Here is a 14,894-nt window from a genome sequence, read left to right as displayed (position 1 = left end):
GAACCGAACCAGCTGTCATCACCCAAGAACTATCACCACGCGTCATGTGATCCACTGCCCCCTTTGAAAGAATGAAATATATTTTTATTTCACCTCTTTTGAACCCTTTGTACATATTTTTTTCTGTTCATCCCGGGCACACATGCGTGCGAGTACGCGCAAATACACCATCCTTTGTGTATACTCGCTAACGTCTCGTTGTGCTCCCAGCGTCATACATTTTAGCGCGTTCTCCAATTGTATATTTAAGTATACATATATATATATATTTTAATTTTGCAAAAATATTTTTTTCCTTTTAAGTGTAAACAAAAAAATCTCGTTAATGCTATACCAAGGCGCAAGCATTACGCAGTTACCCATTTCGTGATTCCATGCACAGCAGTGTGTACACAGTTTTACTTTTGCACCGAGTAGCTTCTCCTTTGAATAGTTGCCCCCTCGCTTCGTACGTATCCGCAGCACACACCTGTCCGCTCCGTTTTAAGGAAGCGCAACTTAACGCCGTTTCTTCACGAAGAGAAGGGAGGAGAAGACACACAGCCATGCAACCTTCAGATGTAAAAAGTCACAATGAAAAAATATTTAGTTTATGAAAATATGCATCATTCGTATATCCTGAATAGTATAAAAAATGGAGAAGAATCGGAAAAGGTATATTTTACATTTGATTTTGCGCAACATGTGCGAGCTCACTTGAAGACAAACATGACCTTTTTTTCTCGTCACTGTTTGTGATATGTATTGCAATGGCGCAGAGGCAGATCTGTGCATGTCTGTACATGCTATACCTGTGTAAATATAAAACTAAAAAAATTCACAATGACGTTTTTGAGTGAAGAAAAAGATATTTGTATGTGTATGCGCTACAGTGGAATGCCTATAGAATCCGTCTCGCGTTTCCTTACGTGTTTTTTTTTTTTTGTTGCATATCATTTCGCGCCGTTGCCACACCCAGGCGAAGGTTCATTTGGAACCACGTTCTGCACTTTTCGCTCATCACTGTTCACCTTTTTTTTTTTTTTTCTCACCTTCACAGCTAGCTGCCCTGAACGACTTATACGAACAGTTGAACCTGTCTGCAGATGGAGGGTTGTCCGTTTCCCAAATGGAAGAATACATCAACGTACTGATCCACGTGATTAATAAACCCCATTTGAATTACAACAATGCATATGGAAGAAACAGCAACAGTGGTAATGCTGGGAGTGGCAAAAGTGGCAGTAAGAAGAAGGTCAAGGGGGGGGGGAGTGCTAAAAGAATCGGCTCAGAGAAAATTAAGGACAGGATGGATAGCGGGCTGAACAGCTTTTTTAAAATAATACAGGAACGTATAGGGGTTTATGCGTCCGATTTTGATGAAGAGGAAGACGACGAGGAGGAAGTGGAAGATGAGGAGAATGTGGAGGATGAAGAAAATGTGGAAGAGGAGGAAAAAGTGGAAGATGAGGAGGAGGACGATGAGGAGGAGGACGATGAGGAGGAGGACGATGAGGTGGTTGATGAGGAGGACGGCGTGGGTGATGAGGAGGACGACGAGGTGGATGATGAGGAGGACGAAAACGAGGATGATGAGGATTATGACGAGGAGGGCGACCAGATGGACGACAATGAGGTAGACGAGGTAGACGAAGTTGGCGAGGCTGGAGAGGCGGACGAAGCAGGCGTCGACGACGGAGGCGGCGTCGAATTTGCTCTGAGCGATGGTAATGCAAGGGGGAAAAAGAAGAAGAAGCGGAAAGACGTTGCCAAAGGGGAAAAGCGCAAGGGAAGCAACAAAAGCAACAGCGAAGGCACAAACAAGCGCGCGAGTGGACGCGGCAATAAACGGGCCAGCAAACGAGCCAGTCAGCGCACCAACTACCGATTAAACCAACGCACTAACAAAGGAGCCAACCGGGAGAAGGCTAAAGGTGCGAAGAAAGCCCTGCAAGGTGCCAAGCCAAAAGGGGAAGAAACAAAAAAGAAAGCAAATAACAGAGGAGTGAAAAAAGAAATTATAATAAACTCGGAAGATGAAAGCATTGACTTTTTCTCCTACTCGAGCAATTCGAGTGATTCATCCAGTCTATCATCAAGTGAATCAAGTGTCACAGACGAAAATGAAAAAAATTTTCTGAACGATGCATGCGCAATAGATGTAAAATATATTAACATCATTTACACAGCCACGTGCTGTATATATGCAATCCTGGATATATACCCTCAAACCATAAGGTATGTAATTAACAACAAAGACGGGGTGAACATCCTAAACAAAAAACTGAACGACATTGAATACATCGATGTAGCGGAAGTTATTTTAAAAATATTCGAAAAATTGGTAGAGAAAGATCCTATGCTTATTTTGAAAAAAAAAAGTATAAAATACATGTTGATGCATATAGACTTTTATAACGTCAACATTCAGAAAAAAATTTTCTTCTGTATCATCCAGATGATTAACAATATAAACAAACACAAGCACATAACGAAATATATAACTCCCTATTGTTCCATTTTTACAAATTTTTTTCACTTCCATTATATTCATATACTAAATATTATATGCACTCTTTGGAGATCTCTACTTGACAAAATGATTACCGTTCGATTGGAGGAAGAAAACATGCTGAGGAGGAAAGCCAGACGTTCCATCACCGATAGTATTGGAGGTGCAAAAGGGGGGGGTTCGTCTGTATGTAGAAAAGATTCCAAGGAAGCTTCTTACCTGAGTAAGCTGATGGAAAAGACTGATAAGAGGAAGAAAAAAAAACACGAAAAGGAGGGTACCTCTGGTGTAAAGGGAAAAGGCAAACAGAAGGAGTCAACGGGTACCCCCTTTGTGAAGAGCGGAAGGGTGAGGAAACAAACGGGAGATGATCTCCGCGAAGGGGAAGTGATCGAAATATCGGATGAAGAACAAACGAGTGACTTTCACAAGAAAAGAAGCAACGACGCCGGGGATGACACCAACTGTGAACACCGGGGAGGAGGGAAGTCTAACAAGGAGGTGAAAAAGAAGAGAGAAAGCTCAACTAATAAGAAGAACAAGAAGAAATCAAAAAATTGCATGAAAGAAAAAACGAATGAAGGTGAGGAGGACGACAAAGCTGGAGAAGTGCCCCAGATTGTCGAAGTTGGAGAGGGTAGCGAAGATGAAGAGGTGGAGGAAGGGGGAGAAGACAAAAGGGGAAAAGCAAAGGGAGAGATTGAAAAGAGGAGCAAGTTAAAGAAGGAAGAGAACCTCACCAGCTGCGCATATGACCTAAGGGGGAGCGACCAGAAGGACAGCAGCAATAAGAGCCAGGACAGAAGTAGAAGAGGAGCCAAGAGGGAGCAGATAAAGGACGAAGATGTGTACATTTTGGATGACCAATTATCCGACAGCACCAACTGCAAAAATAGCAAGTTGAATGAGAACGTCAGTTTTTTGAGTTCCTTTTTGAGAGATTCTGACCCTGGTAGCAGATCAAAGGGTAGAAGTTCGAAGAAGCCTACGAAGGAAACTACCTCTCATGGCGCGGAAGAAGGGGCGAAAGATTCCCCCCAAATGGAAGGCACGTTCCCGGGCAAGGACGAAACGAAGAAGTGCACCTATGTGTACCACCAAAACAAGCTGCTTCAGCATATAATCCATCTGAACAGTAACGAAAGCACCCACTTCAAGCTCTGCGCGGAGATCGAAAGCATTTACAGCATTAACATTCGAAATAATATCATTAAGTTGCTGATAGAGTGCCAAATTGAGGATAATTTGTACGCCTTTATGGAGACCTTTTACATCATTTCCATCCTGGTGAACTACAGTGATAACATACTGGAAGATTTCTGCAATAGTGAATTCTTGACCAAGTTCAGCGAGTTCTTTCAAAATAAAAAGTATCAGAGTAATAACTTTTTAACCCTGTACCTTTTGTTTACGCTTTACTCTTTTTTGCCCATGTGTACGTACAACGGGTTGGTGATTTATGACTACGACATGGGGACGAATCTAAGTGGCGAGGCGTTCTTCAATCGAGGGAAACCCCAAGGTGGCGACGCGGAAGAGGGCAAGAACAGCGTCCCCGGGGGAACGAACAACGTTGTGGTGGATTCGAGTGATGATGGATTCTTCCCCCCCGACACCCCCCGCGGTGGATACATGCCGAATACCTTTCCCGTGGACGTGAAGAAGCACAAGCTAGATTTTTACAGGAATCATTTTAACCACCTGGTAACCCTAATAAAGGTGATAATTCCGAATGTGTACAGAATACACGCGGAGACTGTCTATTTCGACATCAAATATTTGTGCGTAGTTATCACTCTGTCTGTTTTCATTTCGATGTATAAAATATCGTCGACCCTGGGTGACAGTGCGGAGTTTGTCAGCTGCCTTGAGTACTTCTTCCTGTACCACAAGGAAACGTGTGCCTTTATCCGGAACCTCGTTTTGAACAACCTTTCCGAGTCCTCAGTCATTAGTGGCATTATCATGTGTAGAATTGTGGAGCATTTTACAGCACTCATTGGGACCAATTCGTCGTTCGTGTCTGTGAAGGGCGAGGAGGAAAGGGGAAAAAATGCATCTTGTGTTAATACCAACTGCTATACGCTTCGTGAAGGCACTGCTGATACGTTTCCCTCGTTATCATATGACCAAGGATCCCACCTACACGTGCTAAACAACATCATTAGCAAAACTTTGCAAAAGAAAATGGACGAAATGTATACTACCGATGGGGGTAAGTACATGTGTCCCAACAAAGAAATCTACAATATTATGTTTTGCTACTTTTACGAGTTGTACAAGAAAGGAAGAGGCAGCGGTGACGGTGTTGGAAAGGGCCGCTGTGAGAGGGGCAACTTCCTATTTTTCAATAGGGAAAGAGAAATGAAGAATATTTCCCTCGAATTTGAGGTGATCTTTTTGAACTACCAAAATGTGAAATTATCCAAGGAGAAGAATAAGATGGAGAATGGCGGCCAACCCATACGTTTAAGTCATCTCATTGTTGACGAGCGCACATGCTACAATGGCATCGTTTTGAGTTACTGCTATTTGGTTAATTTGTTTGGTCACCTATCATCCATGGGGGAAGACGCCTCCATCTATTTCTACCAGTACAATGTGGCCAAGCGCTTGTATTTTTTTTTATTCCAAAAGTTGTTTTATCAGGATGGGCGAAGTAAAATGGGGAAGAAAGGGAATGACGACTTGTGCTTTAGGGTTGACTCCCTCCCATGCGGTGACACCAATCGAAGAAACGTTTTAAATTTGCTAAAAAGCATCGACAGAAATGTTAGGCTGTACATCTTTTTATACGCCCTGTTGTTTAGTAGCCATAACAAAAAGGGAGAAATAGTGCAAGGGTTATTTTTGAACAGCGTGAAAACGTTGTATGGGATATTTTACGAACTGGGGGGAGACCAAGTGATCGACGAGATTGATGAGGTGCAACTGGATAAAATCAAGACAGTAGTGACGGATATTTTCGACTCCTATCACTACTACCTAATTATGAATAACCTCTCCTTTACAAAGTGTTCGCTACTCATTCGGTTGACAAGGGACTGCCTAAACGTATATGACAATTTTCCCATCTATTTTTTCAAAGAGAGTAGGAATGCTGCTAGCAGTAGCAGGAGCTATGGTGCTGCGAACAAACAGGAGGCAGGAACCATACCTTTAGAAAAACCTGATTTTTTTTATCACCGGGGAAATAGTAACGTGGATTCATGGACCAACGATTATGATGATTTCCCTTCGCTAAAAAGCGACAACTTGAATTCGCTCTTTATCCCCAAGTACAGGAAGAACAATAATGATGCTCTTATTAAAGCTATCAAGCAGAGAAGGAAGAAGGGGAAAGACGGGGACAACGTTGGGGCTAGTGGCAAATGTAGCCTTACCGAATTTACTGATCAGAAGAAGAAAAAAAATGCGAATTCGTCACATTGCAAGGAGGGCACAGAAGGTGATGCTGCTGCCAAGGGGGAGCTGATAAATGAGGGGAGCGGAGAGGTGGAGAAGGTGAAGAAGGGCCAGGGAGAGGACGACGAGGGAGACCAAGAAGAGGTCGATTTTGACGTGAGTTGCGAAAAGATGCGCATAATAAAGAACATCCGGAGAGAGTTCCAGATGGGCGAAGCGGATGAGGCGGGTGAGGCGGATGACGTAGATGATGCGAATGACACGAATGTCGCGAAAGACGCACAGAACACAGATAGGGCGCGCCGCTCCCGCGAAGCAAACCGGGGCAACCCCGTCATACCCATCATCGACGTCTTAAAGGAGATCTCCAAAGAAGTGGAAATAATAAGGGAAAAGGGTCCTGACGAAACGAAGCAACAAGGAGTGGGAAACGACGACCATGTGGACAGCAACGCAGCAGGAGAAGGAGAAGGAGAAGGAATGATGGATAAAGCCTCCTCCATATTTAGCGACAAGGCAAATAAAGAAAAGAAAAAAAACAACAAATTGAATGAAAGCAAGAAGGGACATAATAGTCTATTTGATTATTTCACAGGAAGCAATTACAAACACTTTGACTACATCCCGAAGGATTCATTTTATGAAAATTTATTTTATGATAATAATGACAGCACAGCATGTGATAAAAAGAAGAACAAGAGCATATATAATAACTACAACTGTCACTTCCCTGTGCATTTGAGGAGAAACGGTCTCTACGTGGACAACGTGTCGATTTTTAGTTCCCTCAGTGAAGGCTTGCCCATCTCGCTGTGCGTGGAGAAGATGAATCTCGGCTCTCCCGAAATGAGCTCAGAAAGGGAAGCAAACGAGTCCACATCGTTGAACGAGTTAACTTCGCAGGGAGGGCAACATTTATCAGAATGCAGAGCTACCAAGGATGAGGTTGCGAATCCCAGGAGGGACAGTATAACGGTGGATGTCACAAACGATCAGACGAAGCAACTCAGCTCGAACGTTGGAGGAGGAAGCTCAAAATTGCAAAGAAGCCCCAGAGGTGTGGTCCCCAACAGAAATGCCTACACCAAGGACATCACCCACAGACTGCTATTCTTCGGAAGGAACTACCAAGATAAGCCAAAGAATCTACATGCGACCTTTAACATATTTGATTCGCTTAATAAGATAGAAAACTACATAAAGAAAAATCTAAACAAGAGCAACAAAAATGCCTATGCAAAGTACTACTCGAAGGAGGAAGACTTGGTGATCCTGTCAGTTAATGGTATCGATGTACACAACGATTCCTGCCTTTCCGAGTATCTGATTAAACTGAACGATTTGTATTATATGAACAGAAATTCAGCTTGCCTTAATGAAGAAAATATTTTTTACAACACGGATAATTTTTACGTGTACAACGATATTGTAGAGTTACTTCCTATACATTATGGGCAGATGAGAAATCAAATAAGGTACCTATGGAATGGGCATGGAGATGGATGTTCCGCTTCGGAGAATTACTCCCTTGGTGGTTGCCTCTACACGGGTGATGGTTATTCCCCTCACATCGGCAATAACACTCATAGTATAAATTTCAAAGTGATTAAAAAGAGAAAGCAAAATGAACCTTCTTGCTTGAATTTTTTGCCCGATGATTTTAGCGGTAAAGGCAATATACACATTGTGTCCAAGAAAAAGAAAACGAACAACAGTGCAGCTGAGCTGAGTGAGGAAACGAGGAGGAAGTTATGCGAAAGGAGAGTAAGCCAGGGTGATATTCACAGCTATGTAGATCCCATTACCTTTAGGAAAATAAAATCCAGCATTGAAACCCCGTTAAACTGTAGAATTGTTAGCGAGAAATTTAATTTTTATAACATTTCCTTCGACTTGGTTAAGAATTTGTACAACGCGGATGATCTGCCATGTGGCGCGGGGATTGCGGAGGTTGCAGAAAACGGGGGGTTGGGGGAGCCTCCACAAAAGAGCTTCTTCCACATGTTGAAAGGGGACCCTACTGAGCACGCGAAGAGGAAGGAACAATTGACGCACGAAGCGCAGGAGGACGGTTCGGAATCGAGGAGGAAGTCGAGCAAGGATGCAAGTGCTGGCGTAAGTGCAGGGGCGATTAACGTGGACCTCACAGATGATCAATTCTACGAGGACGAGTATGATGCGGACCGGATGATGTCCTACGAGAAGCACCTCTCGGAGGGGGAAGAGAAACCTTCCTTCTTGATAGACTACCTGAAGGAGCACTACAGAAAGAAGGAGTTGAATTTTTTCCTATCACAGAGAAATTGCGTGGAGAGCGATTCGATGTATCTCTCGACTTTTTTAAAAACCGAAATGAGGAAGGTGACCGAGCTGGTTTTCTTGGAAGACCACTACATTAATAAGGACGTGATGTTGAGCACGCATCTACACAACGTTAACTTTTTGGTGCATCAGGGGGAGGATGACATGAAGGAGAGTAGTGCATCGCGAAGGGAAAACCTCGTTGATAAAATTCATAGGAACAGGGAGAGGGAGAGGTCCTTATATGTGAAGCACCGCAGGGGTGGAGCTACCAGCCAGGAGAGCATAATAAGGGGAAACGGAAATGAGAGTAATCACCAGAATGACATTATCCTCAATGAGGAGGAGCAGTACCTCCTATTTAACTATATGCCTATGTACAGCGAAATTGTGAGAAGAGACGAAGTTTCTACGCGATCGACGGCACGGGGTTGTGGATCTCGAAGGGAAGACCGTATTGCCCGCAGAATGAGTAATCGTTCAGGTCAACCATCGAAGGGAAAATCCAGACAAGCAAGAGACGAAGATAAGGATATTTTTCTACAAAACATATACAATTTTATGTTTTTCAAGTTTCTTTACCTACTGTGCAGGCATTTTAATATGTGTGACATTCCATCGTTACTGACTTTTTACTTGAATAACAAAGCGGGGGATAATTCCATGTGCAAAGTGCAGGATGTCGAATCGAGTGGCAACAGTATGTTGAACGAGGAAACGATAAAAGAGATGAATAGCCTGCTGGAGGAAACGTTTTTAGAAAGGGCAGCGGAAGGAGAATATGCACAGAATAAAGGAAATTCTCCAAATGAAGAAAAAAATCACGTGGTGGGTATAGAAGATATAAAGAAAAAGTGCTTCATCCTGAACAGCATTAACAACAAAGTGATGTACTGCTTGAATAATCCGCTATTCCTCTTCAGTGAAAAAATCCCGTCATGGGTATATAAGATTTTTTACCTCTTCAATTTTGTGGTAGATATTGACATAAGGCTGTTATTTTTTGAGATAGTGTACTTTGGAAATTATAGAGGCTTATATAATTACAAGCAGAAGATAAAAGAAGTAGTGGAAAAGTTCAACGAAAAAATAAGTTTCGGTAATAAGTCCCTAACAGAGGAACATCTACTCTCCGTTTGTGCAAATTATACATATAACTGTGATAAAAAAAAGCTGTTCAATTTTTTATCCGATAATACCACTTTAACGTTGCCAAGGACGAAGATTAAATTGCACAGAAATAAGATGGTCGATTCGTCCTTTCGTATATTTAACCATATACATTTTATCAACGCAAATTTTATTACTCCATCTTATTTGGATATAGAATTTTTTAATGAGGAGGGCACAGGGTTGGGGCCTTCCTTGGAGTTCTACAATGAAGTGATCGAGGAGTTAAAGAAGGAAAAGTTGAAGCTGTTCAAATTGGAGGACAATTACTTGTTTCCACTTTCTTACAAAATTGACTTAAATAATTTCGACTTTAATTTACTGAAGAAGCCGAAGAGTTCGGAGCTGATGGGATTGAACAGCGGCTCGAGCAGTGCAAGTAACATAAATGGAGGTGCTCACAGTGGAGGAAATAATTACTACGCGTATGCTAGCCACCTTGGCAGCGTCAGTAACAACGTGAACAGTAGCAAGGCGTACCATTTGCAAAATGCTAACCCTAGTCACTCATCGTCGTCATCGCTAAACAAACGGATAAACATGATTAGTGAAGGGGCGAATGGAAGCAGCTATCATTCGGTGAACAGTCTAATTAACCACTTTCTCTACTCCATGAATTCGAATGTATTTACCGGTGAAGGTAACAGCTTTGGGAAGTACGAAGACCTGTCTGAAATGGAATTCCTGGGAAACAAGTTGAAGTACAAAAAGGGGAAGAAGTATTCTGAGCATATTAAAAAGGGTGGTAAAAAAAATGAGATCAAGAAAAAGAATAATGCAGCTACCGGGGGGGATGCAACCAATGTTGGCAGTGCCAGTAGCACTAGCAGAAGGAACAAGAAAAAAAATGAACAGGAAAAAGTCCCAAGTGAGAGAAGCAAAAAGGCGGATGATCAACTATTCACCGACAGTGACGTAACCAAAGGGAGAAACAAACAGAAGAAGAAGTACATCATCAACGCGGATAATCAAGCGGAGGAGGAGGACGACGATGATGAGGAGGAGGAGGAGAATGAGGATGAGGGTGATACCCTTGGGGATAACAACACCTATGGTGAGAGTCACCGAAGCGATAAGGCCGACTCAAGTGTAAGGAAAACCACCCCCGCGACGAGCAGCGCATGTTCGTATAAGAAGAACACCACCTTTGACGTCAGAATGGAGAGCATAATTAAATTGGGGGAAGAGGAATATATTAACTCTGAAAAGAATAAAAAGAAAAGGATTAGGTGTTACGTAGGCTCGAGTGAGAAGCAGGAGGAGGAGAGTAAGAAGAAGAGCCTGATGAGTGAGAGGAAGGTGGTGGATACGAAGGGGGGATCACCACCGGTGGGAGGCTCAGAAAGCGTGCAAATGAAGCAGACTCGGGAAGACGCTGCGGAGGAGGAGGGGGGAACTGCGGTTGACCACGTTGGGGAGGAAGTAAGCCAGGGCATTGAAGGAATTGCCCCCCGTGTGGATACGCCAAGTAGCACAGCTAAGGCGGCTAAAGACCCACAGCATGCTTCCGCCCAATCGGAGGAAGAAAAAAAGTCCGATTCGGCAGACGAGACGGAAAATACACGAAAGAACAATTTGAAGAAAAAGAAAACGGATAAGAGGCCTGGAAGCAAGAACCACCATACGTCTAAATTTAGCGAAATAAAAGATTCGCCAATCGGTATGGCTCCAAACAAATCGACGAGCATGCCGGTGTCGGATGTAGCGAGCAGCTCCATAAACGTAAGCAACGTGTCAGTGAAGGAGGAAAAAGCTGAAAGACCCTGCTGCAAGTTATTGGATAAGGGTGTAGAAGGTAAGGAAGACGGGGAAAAGAAAACCAAACTTGATAAACCGAATAAGCAGGAGGATACCAAAATTGTAAAAAGTGAAGATAGCAAAAAGAAATATCTCCTCTCGCAGGAAGTTCAACAAGAAGAAGTCCCTGACAACAACGAGAAAAAGGAGACCAGCGAAATGGAGAACAAAAATGTACATGTCAAACGATATAAGCTATTTACTAAAGACTTCGAGCAGCATTTTATGAAGGAAGAAAATGATATGGAGGTAAGGAGACAGCAAGAGGCACGAAGAAAAATGAACCTAAACGATGAAGCAAACTCATCCCGATCAGTAACGCAAAATATTATCAATTCACTCTTAAGCGAAATGGAAAACAAATCGTCCTCACAAGGGATTAATTTAAAGGCACCCAATGAAGCAAATGAAAAGGTCAAAGGGGGGGATGCTACTCAGAACAAGGTTAATAACGATGAGCCAAGCAAACCGATCGCCAACAATGTAAGCAAAAAATTGACTGAAAATTTTCAAAAGAAATTGCAAGAGAAGAGCAGGAAGAAGGTGACCAATATTGAACAGGACACTCTTGAAAATAGACTCTTTAAGTACTTCAAATTGTTGGGTCAGTTGTGTGCAAAAATTCTGACAGACAATAGAAACGTAAATGTCAATTTGCACCCCCTGTTTTGGTACCTCGTTATGAACAACTCCGGATATGTCAACATCTCCAAGTTTCAGCACTATCAAGCGGTAATGCTGCGAGGCTCGCCAGGAGAGTGGCTTCCATGTGCAAAAAGCGATTCACATTGATATGTGTGATCGATCACCCGTTTGCACATTTACGTTTGAGAGGAACTTAATGAAAGTCTCTTCAAGTTATGCTATTCAGTTGACATATTTGCCCCCCCCCTTTTTTTTTTTTTCCTCCTCTCCCCGCGCAGATCGACCGAGTCAATATGAACAGCATAAATAAACTGCTGGAGTACCGAAAGGAGAACAAAAATGTTGAGGATTTACTGCTCGATTTTACCCTATTAGGTAATTGGCCATTCGCATTTGGTCGAGAGGGAGGCAAGGTGAAGCGCGCCTCCCCCCGTACGTAGTACTGCTGCGCTTTTTGCGCGATGTGCTCCGTGTGTTTGGGCATGCCCTGCACGATGATATATGCATGCACACGATTGCCTTTTCCAATTTGACAGGGAGCGACCCGCCCGTTGAGCTAATCCCGAACGGAGCCAACATTGCAGTGAACAATGAAAACCTGGACCTGTTCATAAATAAAACCATCGAGTATTCCCTGTACGAGGGGATAAAGTTTCAGGTAGAGTCGAGCGCGCCGCTGAGCAGTCATGTGTGTACATACGCTTATGTGCATGTGCGTATGCGCATGTGTGTGTCGCTTTCCCGTGAACCGCTTCACGTGCGTGTACCTCTTTCCCCCCCTCGCAGATATGGGCCTTCCGCTTCGGCTTCAGCACGATCGCCCCCCTTTTGTGCACGAACATCTTTGACGAGGAGGAAATTTGCGAGTATCTGTTCGGCAGCAATATCGAGAATGACGAACACTGGACGAAGCTGCACCTGTCGACGTATATTAAGCCGGACCATGGGTAAGGGAGCAAAAAAAAAAAAAAAAAAATGGAACAAAGAAAAACGAACATGCGTGATTATCCCGCGTGTGTGCATTTGTATGTGTTCCGCTTATGCGTGTGTTATGCACCCATCTGTGTGCACACACGAGATTGCTTTGTTATTCTTCCTTTCTTCCCACCACTCCAGGTACACGAACGATTCTGTTACATTTATCACCCTGATCGAAATATTGTCGGAGTTCAACAAGGAAGAGAGAAAACTTTTTGTTAAGTTTTGCACCGGGACGTCCGCCTTGCCGAATAAAGGATTTGCAGCTTTGAAGTGAGTAGCACACGTGGCGCGCTTCGGTTTTTGTGTTTAAGCGGTGACATGCGAGCAGCACATGTTACCCCACCATTTGGCGCGATTAGCCGCATTGCCATTTTGCGCGATTAGCCGTATTGCCATTTGGCACTTTTCGTCGCCTTGCCAATTTTCTGATCTGTGCCCTCCCCCCTTCCCCCTCTTTCGCAGGCCGCTAATGAAAGTTGTGAAGAAGGAGGACAATAACGATTTGCCCAGTGTGATGACCTGCACCAATTACTTAAAAATTCCCGATTATAAAAATAAAGAAAAGCTGAAGAACAGATTGTTGTACGCCATTAATGAAGGTAAAAATATGTTTAGATCATATGGGGGGTGCCTTATTGTCACCACTGTGCGTGTGCGTATGCCCATGCGTGTTTGTATGCGTGTGCATAGTACATGTGCGTGTGAGCTGTGCTGAAATGGTGTGTTGGCCTGCGAAAAATAGGCGTATGCTTAACGCCCAATATCGCGACGCACACGCCCGAGTACATGTACATGTGTATGTATACGACTACTACTGCTACTACTACTACTGCCAGTACTACTACTGCGATCACTACCCCTTTCCCCCACATTGCTAAATTATTTTGTGTTTAATTTTTTTTTCCCCCCCCTTGTCCCCGCTCTTTTTCCCAATAGGCCAGAAGATTTTTTCCTTATCGTAGTTGCATACAACCAGAACCGAGTTCCCAATGTGCTGTGCTTCACACGGTGCGCATTTTGCAAGATCTTCTTTGGTTCAAAGTAGCAACCCTGAATGGCATTTTTCCCTAGTTTTTTTTATGACCGCTTATTTTGATACTCATATGGGAAAATAGTAAGCTTCTCAGAAATTTGCAATTTTTGTAAGGCCATACAAATACGCATATTTTTTTTTTTTGTGTGTGCGTGTACGGCACGTGTTGTATGCCTTGTGTGAATTTTTTTTTTTTTCCACTACTGCACGCATTGCGCGCATATGTGTGCGTATATGGCTCACTATGCCGTCCACAACCATTCAGTTCATTAAAAAAAAATAAAATAGAATAAACTGTGTAAGTGTGTAGCCTCCCCCCAACATAATCCTTAACTCACAAATTTGTTTAAAATACTGTTAGAAAGATGATTGCGCGGAAGGGCATTTGGGAAAGGCGAAGGGGGAAATGCAAAACTGTGTTGTAAAGTGGGCGAATGGTGTAAACTGGGAGAAAAGTGCAAAACGAACAGAGTGTGTACAACACGCAAAACGTGTAAAGTGCCAATTGCGTATCCCCTTTTTTTGTTCTCACGCAGTTTCCCCCTTGGTCTAGGTGCACAATTCTAATTGCCACCCGAGGTGGAGAGTGTCACGGCGATATATTGACCAGTTAACAAAAAAAAGGCAAAAAATCAAAGTTGTAATAAATAAAATAAAAAAAAGTGAACAGATGAACGATGGGCCAATGAGGGCGCAAATAACCGCTAAACGAAAAACAAATTACGGGCACGCACCTCGCCAACTTTTATGTGCATTTTTTAACAATTTACTTTAACGCAGTTTAACGCAGTTTATTTTTATGTATTTTTTTGAATATTTTTTTGAATATTTTTTTGAATATTCTTTTAAATATTTTTTTGAATATTTTTTTAAATATATTTTTGAGTATATTTTTGAGTATATTTTTGAGGTTTTTTTTTTTCCTCTTATGGATGAAAATACCGTAGACAAGATAATTTTTTCGCTTAATTTTTCGCGAGAAATAGGAAATTTACACTTTTGTAAATTTAAGGAAAATAAGAAAAAATCTAATTTTACGTAGAAATAAAATTAGAAAAATTCGGAAAATTT

At 42.7% G+C, this 14,894-nt stretch overlaps 1 protein-coding gene across 1 annotated transcript; it reads left to right on the top strand.

Moving 5' to 3' along the window:
* Nucleotides 1–573: 573 nt before the first annotated feature.
* PCYB_011200 (ubiquitin transferase) lies at nucleotides 574–11,956 on the top strand (the record flags this gene model as incomplete). The annotated part of the gene is made up of 2 exons (XM_004220626.1): nucleotides 574–654; nucleotides 1,040–11,956. 2 exons carry the CDS (start codon nucleotides 574–576, stop codon nucleotides 11,954–11,956), a joined length of 10,998 nt encoding a protein of 3,665 aa, XP_004220674.1.
* Between the last annotated feature and the right edge of the window lie 2,938 nt (nucleotides 11,957–14,894).

This window comes from Plasmodium cynomolgi, chromosome 1, assembly GCF_000321355.1.
Source record: "Plasmodium cynomolgi strain B DNA, chromosome 1, whole genome shotgun sequence".
Classification (NCBI taxonomy): domain Eukaryota; phylum Apicomplexa; class Aconoidasida; order Haemosporida; family Plasmodiidae; genus Plasmodium; species Plasmodium cynomolgi.
The sequence above is the reverse complement of the archived record's forward strand: the minus strand, read 5'-3'. Positions and strand labels throughout refer to the sequence as shown.